This window comes from Melopsittacus undulatus, chromosome Z (assembly GCF_012275295.1).
Source record: "Melopsittacus undulatus isolate bMelUnd1 chromosome Z, bMelUnd1.mat.Z, whole genome shotgun sequence".
Lineage (NCBI taxonomy): Eukaryota > Metazoa > Chordata > Aves > Psittaciformes > Psittaculidae > Melopsittacus > Melopsittacus undulatus.
This window is the reverse complement of record NC_047557.1, coordinates 97,929,112-97,946,654: the sequence shown is the minus strand read 5'-3', so window position 1 is coordinate 97,946,654 and position 17,543 is coordinate 97,929,112. Positions and strand designations below refer to the sequence as shown.

At 38.5% G+C, this 17,543-nt stretch overlaps 1 protein-coding gene across 1 annotated transcript in view; it reads right to left on the bottom strand.

The window, feature by feature from the left end:
* PLCG2 (phospholipase C gamma 2) overlaps positions 1 to 17,543 on the bottom strand; it is a 54,217-nt gene that overhangs the window by 23,592 nt on the left and 13,082 nt on the right. Inside the window, exons 2-13 of the mRNA XM_005152154.3 lie at positions 16,836 to 16,976; positions 14,065 to 14,158; positions 12,649 to 12,696; positions 10,320 to 10,404; positions 9,030 to 9,113; positions 7,576 to 7,619; positions 7,071 to 7,143; positions 6,025 to 6,126; positions 5,771 to 5,889; positions 4,317 to 4,402; positions 3,300 to 3,420; positions 1,682 to 1,850 (exon numbers count right to left, since the gene is read on the bottom strand). Of these exons, the coding sequence (XP_005152211.2) occupies positions 1,682 to 1,850; positions 3,300 to 3,420; positions 4,317 to 4,402; positions 5,771 to 5,889; positions 6,025 to 6,126; positions 7,071 to 7,143; positions 7,576 to 7,619; positions 9,030 to 9,113; positions 10,320 to 10,404; positions 12,649 to 12,696; positions 14,065 to 14,158; positions 16,836 to 16,976 (1,166 nt within the window). The remainder of the gene's footprint in view (positions 1 to 1,681; positions 1,851 to 3,299; positions 3,421 to 4,316; positions 4,403 to 5,770; positions 5,890 to 6,024; positions 6,127 to 7,070; positions 7,144 to 7,575; positions 7,620 to 9,029; positions 9,114 to 10,319; positions 10,405 to 12,648; positions 12,697 to 14,064; positions 14,159 to 16,835; positions 16,977 to 17,543) is intronic.

Sequence of the window (17,543 nt, the reverse complement as noted above, 5' to 3'; positions counted from 1 at the left end):
AGAACTTTTGCACCTTATAGTGGGGTGATATTATTTCCAGTCATACTTTAAGAGGTAGATTTAAGAGCTACTTTAAGAGCTGTATGCTTATATCTATCCTTATTTCACCTGTTCAGAAGTTTGATAACCAGGATGCAGTACTGTTATAAAAGCTGGAGAACTGAAGCAGAGACAAAAGTAATTATTATTTTACTAAAGAAATCATGAGCAGCCCACGCATTCTCCACCTGATTTTTGCTTTGTAAAAGGTTCTAACTAAAGCTTTCAATATGAGAGATCTTAATTTGGTTATCTGCCTCATGTTGCGACACAACAGCACTGAGTAAAACATCTGTATTGCCTAGACAGTCTAACAGTGACTGCCTTCTAACAGGAGCACCCATGTGTTTCACAAGTGGCTCATAAACTGCATATTTAAATATAATCATAGAACGGTTTAGGTTGGAAGAGACCTTAAAGCTCATCCAGTTCCAACCGCTGCCATGGGCAGGGACACCTTCACTTCCCCAGATCCAACCTGGCCTTGAACACTGCCAGGGATGGGGCAGGCACAGCTCCTCTGGGCACCCTGTGCCAGCGCCTCACCACCCTCACAGGGAAGAACTTCCACCTAATGTCTAACCTAAATCTCCCCTGTGCCAGTGTAAAGTGATTCCCCCTTCACCTGTCATTACAGGCCTTTGTAAAAAGTCCCTCCCCAGCTTCCTTGTAGGCCCCTTTAGGCATTGGAAGATGTACTAAGGTCTCCCTGAAGCCTTCCCTTCTCCAGGCTGAGCAACCCAACTTTCTCAGCCTGCTTTCACAGGAGAGGTGCTCCAGCCCTTTGAGCATCATCATGGACCAACAGGTCCATGTCCTTCTTATGCTGCGGTCCCCAGAGCTGAACGCTGTAATCCAGGTGGGGTCTTGTGAGAGCAGAGTAGAAAGGGAGAATTCCCTCCCTGGACCTGATGGTCACACTCCTTTTGATGCAGCCCAGGATGCGTTTGGATTTCTGGGCTGCATGTACACACTGCTGGGTCATGTTGAGCTTCTTGGCAATCAGCACCCCCAGTTCCTTCTCCTCAGGGCTGCTCTCGATCCAGCCTGTATTTGTGCCTGGGACTGCCTTGACCCATGTGCAGGACTTTGCACTTGGCCTTATTGAATTTCATGAGGTTCACAAATCACACTAAGCTAGTAAACACCCATCAACTTTTGCAGCTTGCCAGCAATTCTGACAATGTAATTGTGCAACCTGCAAGTACTATGGGTTTTATTTGAATGAGAGGCACTCTTTGGGGGAAAAAGAAAGTTAATAATATTAACTAGCTTTCTATTAAAGAACATAGTTCAATCATCTCTAAGCAGACCACACTGTGTAAGATTATGACGAGCACCTGCAGTAGTGAACCCTTGCAACAACATTTAAGGAGCTGGAAGAACTTCAGAAAAGAGCTGACATTCAATCTGACACTTGAACTAGCAACACTTATTCAAAGAAAACCAATAGCAAGCACTTTAATATGTAGTTTTACAGAATTTTATGCAATATTGCAAATTGTTCCTAGTACACCCCTAAAGCATGGGGTTTGTTGTCTGTCAACAGAAATTAGCAGCTAAGCTGTGAAGCCAGAAGTAGGATTTCTGGATCCTGCTCTTGTTTTCTTGTTTTACCTACAAGCACACAAAGCGAGCCTACCTTGATGATGATTTTTTCTTTCAGTTGGGTTGGTGATGGTAGCTGATCTGCACTGGCTTCAACAGGCTTCATTAAAAGCTGATCCCCAAATACCTCCTTGAACACTTTGGCCATGTGTCGCTGCTGCTCCACACTACAGTGCTCTTCAATTGACAGAATGAGTGGGTATCTTTGATGGAGAAAACAAAGGTCAATGAAGACAATTTCTTTTTCCTATGACTGGCAAGGCAAGCAAAAACACACCCTCCCTCACCTATCAAAGAAAATATTTAGAACAAGAAGACAAAAGGAACAGACACACAACAGTTAATAACAGACTTGCAATCAAAGAATTATTAAGGTCAGATGGGACCTCTGGAGGCCATTTAGTCAAAACCCCTTCTTTGGGAAGGCCAAATTCCTAAGTTGGATCAGGTTGCTCAGTTTTGTCCAGCCAAGATTTGAATATCTGCAAGAACAAAGATTCTTTGCAAGCTCTTCAGGCACAGTTTCAGGGCTAAAGCACCATTATGTGACAATTTATTTCACCTCTGCTTAAAACAGTGTCTGTTTTCTTTCACATGCATTCTGAGAAAAGTCTGGTTCCATCTTCCTTATAATAATCCACGAGGGGAAAGACAGCAGCCAGACCCCCTCATTAACCTCTTCTTGAACCTAAACAAGCTTCTGTGAACTTCCCTGTGACTATGATGTGCTCTGGCCCCAGTACTGAAATCTGAGGCAGAGAAAGCACCAAATACTTCAGCTTTCTCCAGTCACTAAGTCTCCTGTCCAATTCAGTAGCAGGCTCACATTTTAATTCAGCTTCCTTTTGTTGCAATTGTAACTGCAGAAGTCTTTCCTGCTGTCCTTCATAGCCCTCAGCAATTTCATCTCTGGATGAGCTTTGGCTTTTCTAATGTCACTGTATCCAGGAAATATTTCAATATTCTTTCTAGGTAGCATATCCCTTAATGTAAGTAGGGAAAGCATCACACTGCATTCCTAGTACTGATGGCCTGAATCCATAATGCATCATATATCGTGGTTGTCATTAACACAATATGCCTGTGCAGACACTGTCCCATGTGACAAAATAACACTTCTCTATGTCCAGCTGGTACAGTGGAAAAACAGGACACTACAGCTTTATCTCTTTCCCAATTTTTAGGCAGTGTTTGCTTTCATGCTAAAGATATCTCAGTGCAAGTTATAGAAGGGCAAAGCAGAGACGCAGATTTAAACCCAGGTTATCAGCTCAGGAAGCATGCTTTGAATTCTACATCTTCTCAGCTAAGACCTCCCTGAGAACATGAACATCACCTGACAGATATAACTTTGTCACTTGTAGTACTTTATCATTAAAAAGGCATAACCTTCAGCATGTTTCACACATCAATTTAACAAAAGACCCTAGCAAGGAGATAGCTTTAGGGCACACACTATCTTCCTGATGAGAAAATTGTTATGTAATAGGAATTTTCCTCAAAACAGAATCTATTGAAGACCCACATTTGTCAGTAATGAAAACTGCTGGAATGTCATTATTCTCCTGTTACTTTTTTGCTTAAGAATAGATAAAGTTCAGAAAGTTCTAAGTGCATGAAAACAGGCTTAAGGAAAATGAATCATAGCTTACTCAGATGCAACAAAGGCATGATCTTTGATTGCCTGTACTACATCATCAAATTTGATCTTTGTTGTCCGTGTCCATCCATGGTAAATGATGGGTTTCCCATCAGGACCATCCCAGCAATCCACTAGGAAAGACAAGCAGTTGAAAAAGGAAGAGACTAAGCAGGTACCTGAATAATTCTACTACAGAGAAACACACAAATCTTTGGTGTTGCACATTCTGAGCCACAGACTTTCATGTTCTAATAAAATATTCTATAAATTAATTTATATTTCTCACAGAGGAAATTAAGCTCAGTTAAGTAAGAGCAATACAAATCAAATACAATATAAAATTTTCCAAAAGCATTATCATATTGGAATCTGGGAGTAAGGAATCCAGGTAGCTATACTGTCAGCATACTAGTTCACAGTAATTATCCAGGGATAAATACACTCAAAAAGTGGCAAGTAGACAGTTTATCTCTTTTGTCATTTTTAAACCTGAAACTAATTTGAGATACATTTTGCATTAGCAAGTGGCTTGTGAAATAACACAAAATTCAAACTTTTCACTAAGGTATAGGGATGAAGATGCATATACAGTTGGTGGAAAACAAATACACAAGACATCAATTAATTTACAAGCAAGTTGAACACAATGGCAAATGGCACCAAATTACAAAAATCTCTGTGTGTTAGGTTTGTATTACAATGAAGACAAACTAACTAAGCTACATAAGTGATTCCAGTTCAAGTCCTGTGCTGTCGTAGAGCCAAGACTGGTTTAGTGTACAGTGAAATAAGATTTATAAATACACTCTTAAAATTCCAAGGGAACAAAAAACACAGAACACGGATGGGGCAACAGTGAGGCATATGAAAAACAATTTAGGGAATCAGTACTTTTTATATGACTAACTTTAGCTTCAGAAAACAAACTACTTCTTAATTTCAGTTCTTTTTTCTTTCTTGGTAAACAGGGGAAACTCTACTTGTATGGGCAGCAAGTTACAAACCACTCCACAAAGTCCCTACTCACACTCAATACATCGACAGCCCATTCTAAGGCACCTGACATAAGCTTCTGTGGAGGATTCACTTCGAAGCTGGTCTCCTGTCAGGTATCTAAGGAGTAAAAAGAAAATTGTAGAAGACAGGCAGTCAATTCCAACCATTTCCCACTCACTCATAACATTTTTTCTCTTGTCATAGGCAGTGCATGCTGATTTTTTCCTTATTATTATTATCACTTTTTTTTTTTAGTTGTGATGGAAGAACTGGATTCTGCTGAACCTGATGCTAGCAGATTTTTGAATGCACCAAATTATAGGTAATTAAAGGCTCAATCTAAGCATCAACCAACACTGACACATTTCTGGAGAGGAAATCATGAGCTCTGAAACTTACCTAAACCTCATCATGCTGAGGCATAATCATGTTGGAGGGATGTGGAAGGTATTTAGAGTAATACCCACCCTATACTTGAAAGTATACCTATAAGCTATATCCATCTACACTTTATTTCATTCCCTGAAATATTTTATTTGTTCATCTCTCTTCCTCTTCTTTCTTTTTATTACAGTGTTACATGAGCAGATCTCCTTCATTTGAAGATAGTCCAAATTCATAACCACATAGGTTTGTATTTGGGCTAAAGAGATTGCATACTATAGACTGCCAAGGAAAAGAGACAGATACATACCTTTAAACACAAACCACAGAAACCAGCATCTAAGTTACTAAGCACAAAATTCTAAAACCAGTGACAATAAAAAAAGGCCTTTGAAGTTCTCACTGTAAAGTAAACTAGAAATAACAAAGAGTATGGATAGAAATTGTACTCTTCCTCTGCCTCAGGCACCTCTGCTGTAATCCTTATGCTGGCAAAGACCATGAGTAACCAAGTCCCTGGTCCGTAGATGTGGTAATTTAAGGTCTCCATATTCCTTTCCTTTTCAGGACCTATCTTTTCCACTTTGTGACACTGTAAACTATCAAAGTATCTATTAATAGTGCAAGACTGCCTCCTTTCCCCAGGCAACAAATCCAATGCCCTTCAGATCACACTAATAGTATCAGATTTTCTCACAGGACAAGTGGAGTCCTTATGGCATTCTTATGTTCAGGTGAAATTAATGCTGACACTAGCTCAATGAGGCTGTTGGTGCTTGGAAAAAATGGAAACTCCTTCAGTAACTTTAATTTGTGAAAGCAGAGAGTCTGGAACAGTTTCAACTCAAGACTTCTTTTTATTTTTGTAACAGGATTCAGGGTTTGGGTTTTCTAGCAGCTGAGCTCAGTTGTATCTCAAAACCTCTAAGATCTTAAGGGAAGGGGAAAACCGAGTCCCACAGACTGTATTTGCTACATTTACATCACACTTTTGAAAGTTTCACACATCCACATAGTGTATATCTGGCATAACTTACTTTCTCCTAACACACACTAGCTTTGTTTGAACAGGGATAGAGAATGGGACTTTTGGTAACTTACGTGTTATGAGAGGAAGAAATCCAGTAGTGAGACAAAGGATTATTCATGTCTTGCACGTCTATTGAATCGTATTTCTCATCCCAAATACTGTTTTCTTTTGCAAAAAGGTAAGCAAGGAACTACAATACAAAGAGAGATATTGAATTTAAATGTTTTTGCCTCAAAAGACTAAAAGAAATCCAGTGTAGCAAAAGAAACCTATTAAGAAGAAAGAAAAGTCCAAGAGGAGCTACTAGGAAGTATCACTATCTTACCTCATCAACAAAGAGAAAGGGTTCAGCAGTTTCTCTCATAGTGTCATCGATAAACTTTGTCATTCGTTCTCGGACTTTACTGAGATCGTGTGCCCAAGATTCCTTCAGACAATAATAATATAGTAAAACTTTTAGAAGTGGTGTTATTCTCTATAAAATCGCATGAGGAACAGGGAGACCTACAGATGTGACTTACTTCTCCATTATCTAGCTAATTTACTGCCAGTATACTTGTGAATATACTTCCTCTGTGAAGTCTAAGGGAGGAAAATAAGATCTCCACCTAAGTACCTTTATGAAGACTGGAGGCCCACAAGATACATACTACTATAATCTTTATCATTTTTAAGTGAAATCTGAACTTTCTTTTAATACAGTGAAATAGGGAGAAAAAGAAAGTAGCAAGCTTATACAGGAAGGGTAGGTCTCACTTTTCAATTATATATGAAAACCTGGAGTGTAGCAGCACCTAACAAATACTGCACAACTTTCTCCCATGGTATCTGTGCTAAATAACATTAGAAAAGACTGTAAAGAAACAGTTCCAATCTCCATCCATACTTATTTGCTTGCTGACTTGGGACATTGAACTGGCTCCATTCAACAAAAAATCACCTTTGACTGGAATGTAGGCAGTCAGCTCATCTTTTTATGTAAGAGCTGCTAAAATGGGGCCATGGCCAAGGCACTACCCCTGATGTACCTATGATGACAGCTGTAACTAGGCCAGGCTATCATCTTTGACACATATCTAGGGTTCATTTCTATCCTTGTCTGTTTATCTACATGACTAAATGGAGATCTGTTAAAACCGTATTTACTTTGTCTTCCCTCCTGTCCTCTGGTGCACCTTCAGAGTCTTTACGTACATGAAAAATAATAGTTCTTACGAACTTCAGTGGCAGCAAAGGAGAAATATTTGTAAGGCCCAGTGGCACAGCTGACATTAATCATATTCTATGACACATCACATTTCTTTTTAATGGACACAGAATGTGCTTGACAACCTTAAGAAAAAGAATTCGGAATTACTGCAACCTTCCCACCTGCTGCTCACGTAGCAGGAATCTCTGGAAGTCATGGAGATGAACTGCTGAAGCATCTGGACGGTCAGTATTTCTTAAAAAAAAAAAAAAAAAAAAAAAAAAAACCACAAAAATACAAAAGTTAAGTGAAGCAAAGAAATAAGAGAGCAAGTGTCACCAGACGTTATAGCAGAAAATGATAACAGAGTTGTATCTTGGGTTTACAGTATAAATGTGCTGCCACCACCAAGAAACTTTTTATGATGTCAATAGAATAGTGTAATATTGTATTATCTAATTACTGTATTTCAAGCTTTTAAGAAGCTTCCTGGATTCCTGATGTACTTTTGAAAATGATTAACTGGGGAAAGTACGAAAGTTCACCTTCCTTATGCAAAAAGATGCATCATTTCATTTTATTTACTAAAGCAGCAGAACACAAAAACACTGATGTAATTAAAAGACAGTCTTGCAGTGCTATAAACATATAGAAATGTGGAAAAATAATACAAATGAAGAGGCTCACCCAAGGATGAACACAGAGGAATCCTTTTTGAATTCATCAAGAATCTTAAAACAAACAACAAAGGGAGAAAAGATAATAAATAATAAAATAATACGCAATTTTCTATCTAATTTCATCTAATAATATCCTTTGGTTTGAGAAGGGGAAATATATGCCTGTCTCTTTTAGAGAAGCTTCACAGAAGTTGGCAAGATGCATTTTTAATTAAACACATAGGAAACATACTGCCAAGGCTGACAACTACACTTCAGGGTTTTCAGTGTGAACACATGCAATGCTGAGGCAAAAAACTAGCTGTCAATAACACACCTCCTATACACAGTCAAGTTAAGTTTCTTGGGAGCTTTAATTGTTTGATATAAAAAAAAAGGAACTAATTATTATCCATTACATTTATTCGTGTGAATATAAAACCTAAATTGCTTCCAGCATGGCACAGCACAGTTACAGATCACAGGAAAATTACCAACTGGCCCAAAGCAGTTGTTGAGCAAATTGAGGAGTTTCTTTGAAATGATGCACTAGGGATGATAACAAGAGTTTAAGGAAGTCAGATACCCTCTTTACTCGGTGTTTCACTCTTCAACTTTTTCTGCTTAAGCTAATTAACTAGACTTTCATGGCCAAAACTAAAACCCTGACAGTAAATGGAGACTCTATTAATTCACAATAATTTCAGCATTGCTTTTAAACAGCATAAGAAAGCTGTATGCAAAAGAAACAGCACTGACTTTGACTATTGAACCTTCTATTTTAACAACCAGTTGAACAAATGTCTGTTGATGATGTGCTTGTCATTATGCAAGTAATTTCAAAATCTGCGTTTCACATAGATTTAAAGGCTTCCTAACTTTCAGAGTCACTAAATGTATGCAGTTTCCACCAGCTTTATGAATCTGTGCAATGAATAAATGGAAACAGTAGTCAAACAGTTGCTGAAATGTAATTCCACAGAATTCCCACCTCCCAAGAACTGTCTGATGCATGTCTTGTAATGGACTCACCACTCGTAAACTCCAAGCATGACAGAAAATGAGAACAATAGTTGTTATTTGATGCTCAGGATAAATATGATTTACAGAATGTTTTAGCAATAAAATATTAATACAAGTATGGAAAACCTTTGTTCCTATCAATAGAAGGATTAGCCAATGAAAAGACACTCTACATCCTGAATAAACTTACAGTTTCAAGTTATTCCTAGAAAACCCATTATATATGTGCCTATCTGTACTGCCAACACACAAGAAGCAATACAAATAACTGAGTCATTATCCTAAGACAGTTGCTGATGGTGACTTATCCACACTTCAAGTACAGGACTATATTGTTTTTCTATTACAAGAATGGGGGGAAAAGAAAATCAGTGACTAACAGAAACAAAAATAATCAGCATTAACTCTATTCTAATCAAGCAGTTTAATAGTCTGATGACTACTTATGACAAAGCTTACCGATTTCTGTTGTTCAAACATGATTTTCTTGTAGAACAAATGAAACTGTTCAAAACTAAGCTCTTCTTTGTGAGCACCTATTTCCTACAACAGAAAGCAGCACATAGAGAATTTAGAATTCCCTGAACTACATTTGCAAACAGCAAATAAGTTACTCTTACTCCAGCTGCCACCCTCTCATGCATTCTGTTTTACTCCAACTTCATTTGTCTTAACCCTTTGGGATTGTCATGGTTTGAGCATGTTTTAAGGGTGTTTTTGTTCAAGGTTTTTTCCAGCCAGGTGGAGGAGGGGAGTCCGGGAGGAAGGAGAGACAGGACACCTGACTCAGGCTAGTCAATGGGGTATTCCATACCATAGCACATGATGTCCAGGATGCATACTGGGAAGGAGAGGGCTGGAGGGGTAGAGCTCTAGAGGAAAATGGAGGAGGGAGCACGCTGTGCTTGGCTGGGCAGGGTGGAGTGAGTTATGGGTCGGTGGCTGGTGGGGTGTTGTATTCTCTTCACTTGTTGTTTGCTGTATCATTATTATTTGTAGTGGTAATGGCAGTGGTGATTCTGTGTTATGCCTTAGCTATTAAACTGTTCTTATCTCAATCTGTGGGGGCTACATTCTTTGGATTTTCCTTCCTAACTCTCAGGGAGTTGGGGGACTTGGTTTAAACCACGACAGGGATTTTTTTAATTTAGTTATTTTTTTAAGAATACAAACAAGTAAACATATTATTGGTTTCTGACCTAGTGCTCCCAGCCCACAGCTTTAGTCTTGCATTTTGCACCCTGATTCTGTTTCCACTAAAAACAGTGAAGTAGTGCCCCGTTTAGTCATTGTTAGCTGGAGCAACAGAAGCAAGAATGTATGCTTTAAGGGTGGAGAGCTGGAAAGCAGGAAAAGGTGGGGATATTTAAAATTCCTGTAGGAATGGAAATGACTTTCAGAGGTTACTCATATTAGCACAAGTTGGAGTGAAGAGGTTATTACATGATCAAATTGCAAAAAAACCACAACAAAATATTCTTTTTTTATATATTAATTTTAAAATTAAGACTTTCCTGTGCACTTGCACAGTATCAGCTCAAAACACAGTGCTGGCTTTGGTCAACCGAACAATGAAAAGAAGGAACATTTATGCCTATATTTTCTTATAGCCTTGGATACAGGCAAAGCCAAGCTGAGAAATTAACTGATATAATTTATTTAACCATACACAGTAAGGAAGCAAGAATATAGGCAGCATCCTGAAAAGAAATAACAACACTGAACAGACAGAAGTTATCAGGTAGTTACCGCAAATTTATCCTTCAAGAACTTCATGCTGCTCACTTTGAAGTTTACTTGGGGAAGGACAGTTTTCAGCTCTCTAAGACTGATACTGAGGAAAAAATAAGGGAGGCAAAAAGACAAATATATCAAAACTCCACAGTCCTGCTGTATCTAGTCAGCTACTAAGATTTTCTATCAACCCTGTGCAATACTCTCATTTCCATTGTGTAGAGAGGGAAAGAGGCAAAGCAAGAAGGAACTTAGCCAAAGTCCATGCCAAAGCCAGATTAGAACTCAGGAAATTCCTGGCTTTCCACCTTGTCGCCAGACCTCTGGAAAAAAAACACTGCTTTTAGGGCAAGAAAGAGCACTCTGTTTGTACCCTAAACACCAAGCACAAGCAATTTCCTCAGGGAAAACAAATGCAAGCCAAAATAAAGAGCTGGGACTTCATCAGCACTGGAAAAAACTCAACCTGTGAAACAAGACTTGCCTGGAAGCCTAACCTTTACAATTAACCTCCCTAGAAACTGCAACCCTAAACACAATGAAACTCTGCACAAACTCCTTTCCTGAATTTTTCTGAAAGCATGAATCACCTATCAAGACAACAGAAAACTGCCCTCCACACAGTGCAAGCCCTCCTTGATCCTAACTGGACTGCCTGGTAGTGATGAAACAACCCTAATGCAACAAAGGAAACCCTTTCAGTAGACACATAACATCATCAACACCAACTGCTCTACCCTAAGATTAGCTTTTGCTTCATGATCTCCACCATCATGTCCCTGCTGCAGGGCTAATTTTCCAATACTTCAGGAGGTATAGGCCAATATCCAGCAAAGGATGGTACTTGCCCCTTCACGCTTCTGGCCAGTTTATGAAACATTGCTTTGAAATGGCTCCTCAGCTCACACTGAAGCCAGGTGCACAATGCCAGAAGCTGCCTGCAGAATGGTGTTATTTCCTGCAGTAATACAGTCCTATTCACACAATGAAACATCATACTTTACTTTGCTTTTAGGAAAAGGCCTAAATGAGAGGAAACACATGTACTTTTCTATACTGAATTACACCTTAGAATAAAATGCATGTTGTAGACAAAGAGCAAAATCATGGTAAAGTAATAGACTTGAGAGAGGAGGGGCTAACATTCTCCTCATTGCCACATGGTTGATAACAACTCTAAGGAGAGGTATGCAGCTGAATCCGTTGAGGTAAAAAAGTCTCCTTTGTTGTTCAAAGAGCTACAGACCCATACACATGGACCTGAAGCAAACTACTGAAATGCAAACATATGCAGCTGCACAGCACACTGGGAGCTATAACCCATGGGACTTCCTTCACATGAGAAGCACCAGGTCAGAGGTGATTCTCTGACTTCAAATTATATTCTGTTCTAATGTTCTGCTTGAATATGTGGGAAAGAGACAAACCCATTTAGCCAGGCCAACTGCTTAAATATAAATAAATAAACAAATAAGTATTTTGCCCTTATTCCAAACCATTAACTTGGCTTCCTTCTATCTGTATCCTCAATGTATCTTCTGTATACCAGTAGCCTCTTTCTCCTCTTCCCTAATATCCTCAGTTATATCTTCTATCTCCTCTTCCTCTTAATATTCTGTTCTGTTCTCCTCAAAGCTCTGACTCCTGAAGGAAAGAATTCAAGTTACTGCTGGGACAACCCTATCTCTGGAGGTATCTGACACTGCTGTTGTGACCAGTTTCAAGGTAGATACCATGCATACCAGCCATGTTCAGGCCACATTAGGACTGAAGCTAGGCTAATTAATAAAACATCTGCCATGATCTTTGGCAGCCCATGCTGAATGTTGCTTATGCACTTTCATTGTTATGAATGCCCAAATGAGCTTTTAAAACTCGTTCCTATCTGTCTATATTAGAATGTAGTCACTCCAATGAACACAATGAACAGCAGGTGATACAGTCCAACCTGCTGGGCTCCAACTTGGCTATGAAAGGGCAAAGACCTCTATGAAGCAAACAAACTAACATGCCTGCACAGATGAGCTTAATCTCTACAGTAAGACTGGAAGAAGACAACTCCCTTCTCTCATTCTGGCACGGTAATTATAGGCAAAAAACAGAACTATATATTTTTCATCATTTGCTTCATTATACCACATGCATGAACATGAGTGAGTGCTATGAACACATTGTGTTTTGTTTAGCAAAAGGCAAAACTCAAGTTGTTAAAGCAAGAGCAAATACCATTTTCAGGGCTCTCATTTCACATACTGGACAAAAAATATTTATTTCTTTTGATTCATGTTAGAACCTGCAACAAAAGTTCACTAAAAACATACTGAACAAAGAGAGAGCTTCTTACCTGTTCCTTCTAGTTTGATCAACAGAATAGATCTGCTTTCTCAGCCAGCTTGTGGAAAAGAGAGAAAAAAGAAAAAAGGTTTAATCTAAGAATTATAGAGAAAACACAGCCAATGAATACCAAAATCCACAGAGGAAATTCAATGGAAATACTTAAGAGTCATAACATACATCTCTATAATAAAGTAAAACATTTCCAGTGTAGCATCTAATGATTCAGCCACTTTTATAACAGTCTTTGTAAATATATACTTTTCTGCTGCTTAATTCTGCATTTTAAAGCCACATAAAAAACACAGGAAGGGTGGGCAGGACAGCAGCAAATGAGCAACGAGAAGCTGCAAAAATCTAAGTGGTAAAGCAAGACAAAACTTCAGCTAATATAGAGTAATTCCATCAAGCCAAAATTTATGCCAGCTGAGGCTGCTGGCTCAAAGATATGTTAGATGCATAAAAATTCACCTTTAGAAAGGAAGGAAAGGAGTTTAGAGAATCTTAAAGAAAATCCTCATTAGAGTGCATGTCTGTATTAGGTGCACAGCAAAATACTATTAGCAGCATTAAGAGTAAATACACAGACACGAACATACACAATTGTGATCTAAAATGTCACTAATAAAGTTTATCTTCAGCCTCTGCAGGAATCACTCTGCTGCACAAACACAGCCTGGAACCAGTAGCACCCTGTATAGCAGCCTGCTGCATTACCATGGAGTAGATGAGAATAGATAAGAATACTGTCTCCCCAAATGGAACAGCAAGCAGGTAAAGATAATATCAGTGTCAAAGCCAAAACTGGCCAAATAACAAGCAAGGACAGGGTATATCCTCACAACAAGTAACAGCAGTGACCACAAACAAAAATGTCAGCAGTGATGAAAAGCGATCAGGTACAGAGATAGCGTTAAAGAGCTCTTCAACAAAACTGGCACTCTGAGCATGAGGAGTTTCATGTGCAACTTCCTACAAAGCATTAAGGGCACAGTTCCACCATCATATGGCTGGATGCTAAAATGATAGCCTTAAAAAGGCTCGTCTTCAACCTGGCTCTCTGAGTCAGCTGGTCACATTGCCATACAACGCATTTGGACGTCTACTAAAGCAAGCCTACTGTGACTGCGTAAGACACTTCAATTTTTCAAGAAGTCAATGAACACTTACACCAGCTATTTTTGTGATCTCATTAAGAGACTTTTGGTTTGGTGTGGGTATACAAAATAAGGTAAATTGCAAGTCTACATTAGTAGATGCAGCAGAGTGGCATTCCAGAACACATATATAGCAAAATAGACAAACAGTTTACACATGATCTTTTCTGTGTCACACACTAACTGGAGAGCAGTTGTTTCTTTCAGGTTTTCCACTTTCAATTCCAAAGAAACGTCAAGTCTCACAAAGTGAAAACATGTCCACATACCTCTCGGTGATCGCAGGTGTGGGAGCACTCATGACCTCTTGATACAAGATATTCAAGCCACACAACCATTTATCAGCATCATCTTTAGAGTCAGCTGAAAAAAATAATATGCTATAAGAAACGTCGAAACAAAATCAGCACCAAACCAAGGCACAAAATTGGGATGTTTAGACAAACCCTAGTATGTAAAGTGGCTGATGAACCTTTCTCTTTAATAAACCTCATTGCATTGCTTCACATTGCTAATGATAAAATTAATTAAAACAGCATAAATTTGGGGGTGGGATGTTAACTCTGGAAGCTCTGACAAAAAATTACCTCCATTTAGAAGTCTGCTTATCAGGGTATGCAAATTTCAGTATTTCAGCACAGAGACTACAAAAGTGCTGGTGAACTCCTGTAGTAACACAGTCAAATCCATTTTCTTTTCTCCTACCTCCCAAGTGGCAAAAGCCCAGGGACCTAGATGTAGAGCAGCTTGAAGCACACAACAAAAGAACTCAGTGTGGTGTAGCATAAAGCTAGTTCATTATATTCCAAGCAACCAACAAATAAATTGTAAAGTACTGGTTTTTGGTAGACAACCACTTCATGTCTGTCCTAACCTTGCCTTTAAATACAAATTATTCCAGATTACACTTAGGCAAGAGGAACAGGAAGGAAGCAATGTACAAAATTGGTGTAGCTTATAGAACACATTTAATACAAGTAAAGTTTAAACAAGGTCTAAAATTCTTTACACAGCTTAACACCGGAAGCCAGATACATCTTCCTCCCAACCTTACAAACCAGTTTATCACTGCCTTGGTTTTTTTTTTCAGGTGTAATTTGCCTTTTCATTTCCCAAACCAGAAGAGTCGTCCACATCGTTTAATGTGATCACATTTGATATTGCTTTGACCTAACAGAACCAAGACGATGAACTGTGTGCTCGGTATAGTCTTCCCTAAGGAATACCACAGTTAAGTTGAAACCCCCTTTTGTGCCCTTAGATGAGATGCTATCATTACAGCCTTCAGCTGGGAAAGTCCATTCTCTTTAGCATGCTGGCTCTAAAATTTCATGAAGGCATTTTCAATTAAACCAGTTATGAAAAATTATTTTCAACAGGAACTGTAATCTGTGCTATTCTTTTAACTGCCTTCAAAGCAAAACAGTTTCTCAAAAGATGAAGGTTACCTTTTATTTAAACATACTTTCAAACAATGCTTTATTCCCCAAGAATGAAGCTAAAGCCTACCCTTGGCTCCCCATGGAAATGTTTTCCAGTTTGTTACAATTTCGGAAAGAACACTCGCTACCAGTGCCAACCCAATTCTGCTCCCAGGACAATTCTGCCCTTTGTGACAGCCACCATTCCCCTTAAGTAACAATTATTTTATATTGTTTTAAGAAACTACGACAAAACACTTCCTTTTCCTTGTTGATTTCCCCCTTAATTGAAAGTTATAACACGTTGTTCTGCAGTTCAGCATTACAGCAACATATCTCACGGCACCAAGAGTTTCCAAACCACTGTCAGAGGCCTGTTTTGAGAACAGCCATGGAAGAGGGATGGAGATGGAGGTTAGGGGAAGTCAACCTGGCACAGCTGAACTTAACCACAGCCACTTACTGAAAATTTTCACAGACTTCAGCCAACAATGGTAAAATTTATTTAAAGTGAAAAGCCTGCAACAGTGGATTAGTCATGAGCATTTTTTAATTTCCAGTGCATCAGACTGCAAAAAAGAAATTTTAGAAATCTATTAATTCCATTTTAAAAGGGGCAATTTTAGCAATAAAACACTTACAAAACACTCCCCTTTTCTCCCATTAAAATGTTGCAATTAATTTAATTATTTAAATGACAAGTAGCTCCCACTGTCCTGTGCAGCAACACGCCACTTCAAATAAATGGGCTGTATGATTCTAAACCAAGGATCCATCACAACTATTCAGAAGATACATCTCTTAATAAACTCCATTAGTAGAAAACTGTTATTCAGCCTGCACTGTAAGAACTCATATCCTTTTTAATTTCACAATTAAAATTTTGGGGTTGTGACCATGGATAATCTCACCTGAAGTAAGAAGTGCCCCAACCCTTTCCATACATACAGGATACAACTTCCCTGTTTCACACAGAACTCTTCATTTTCAGCTTATCACCTTCCACTTTTATTTACGATCCCCTAGTAAGCCTCTTTTGGAAAAGGTTTAGTATTACTAGGTGATTAGTATTACACACACACATAACTCAAACTAGAACTTCATTTTTCTCAATTAGTTTCCAGTTGTTCATAGGCGACAGGAAAATTTCTGTGATACAGCTGTATTATAACTCTTATGCTTATTGTTTCCAGACTGAAAATGCCAGGGCAATATTCTGGCCAAATGAAGACAACAGCAAATGCATTGCTGGCATGTTGAAAAGTTTACAGGAGATATTTAACCAGTAAAAGTCTACCTTTCTAGAAATGATTGAGCAAGTCAGAAATTACACTCACACAATACATTATTTGAAAGGAAGTGGTGCTCCCTGCCCACGGCAGGGGGTTAGAATTAGATGATCTTAAGGTCCTTTCCAAACCTAACTATTCAATGATTCTAAGACATTAGAAATATAGCAGTTCATGGATATGAAGGGCCGAGTAAAAGGTATATCTCCAGACTTTAAACACCTGAACTGCACAAGTCAAAACCGCAGCACTCTGCATTATTGTTCTATCAATGTATTTGATTTGTTTTACTGGTAGGTTTAAAGAAGAAACAAAGAAGAAAAAAAGTACCTGCTAAACTTAAGGTGTTGAGGACAAACTGGGTACCATAAAAAATAGTAAAGCAGTGTTCTTCTCTTTGTTTTGCTTTGCAACGCTCAAAGTCCTTTGAATTCTTTCCTGGCCGAATTTCTTTTATTTCCAACAGATCCACTGAAAGGAAACAACATTCAGTCAGTACAACTGCACATACATTCCAACAGAGCCTGATACAATAAGATGAACAACTCAAAGCATGCATACATATATGGAATATCTCTATATATAAACTTAGAGATTTTTATTGCTCAAGAAATGCAGATTACACCAACTTAATCATGTCACTATCACTGATTATCCACAAAGTGTATACACACGGCCCCTTCAGGTTACAGAAAACATGATTTCACAAATGACATATACTCTGAGCAAGAAATTTCCAATTGCCATGACAACATTTCAGAGACAAAAAGAAAAGATACAACTTCCAACTTATCCACCTAAAAATTATGCACCAGATATTGACCTTGTCAGCTAGTCAGCTAGTATAGTCACTGACACTTGTAAGAAAAGTATTTGTAGTAGTAATATAAAGGGAAAAACCCAGCCTAATAATTAAAATGTTTCAGTTTCTTCCTGGATAAATGACAGAGATCTCTTTGGTGTTAACATGTTGTACTTTCAACTTGCTGCTTTCTACAGAACACAGGTACCTATTAGAGCATAGCAGAATAGAAACAC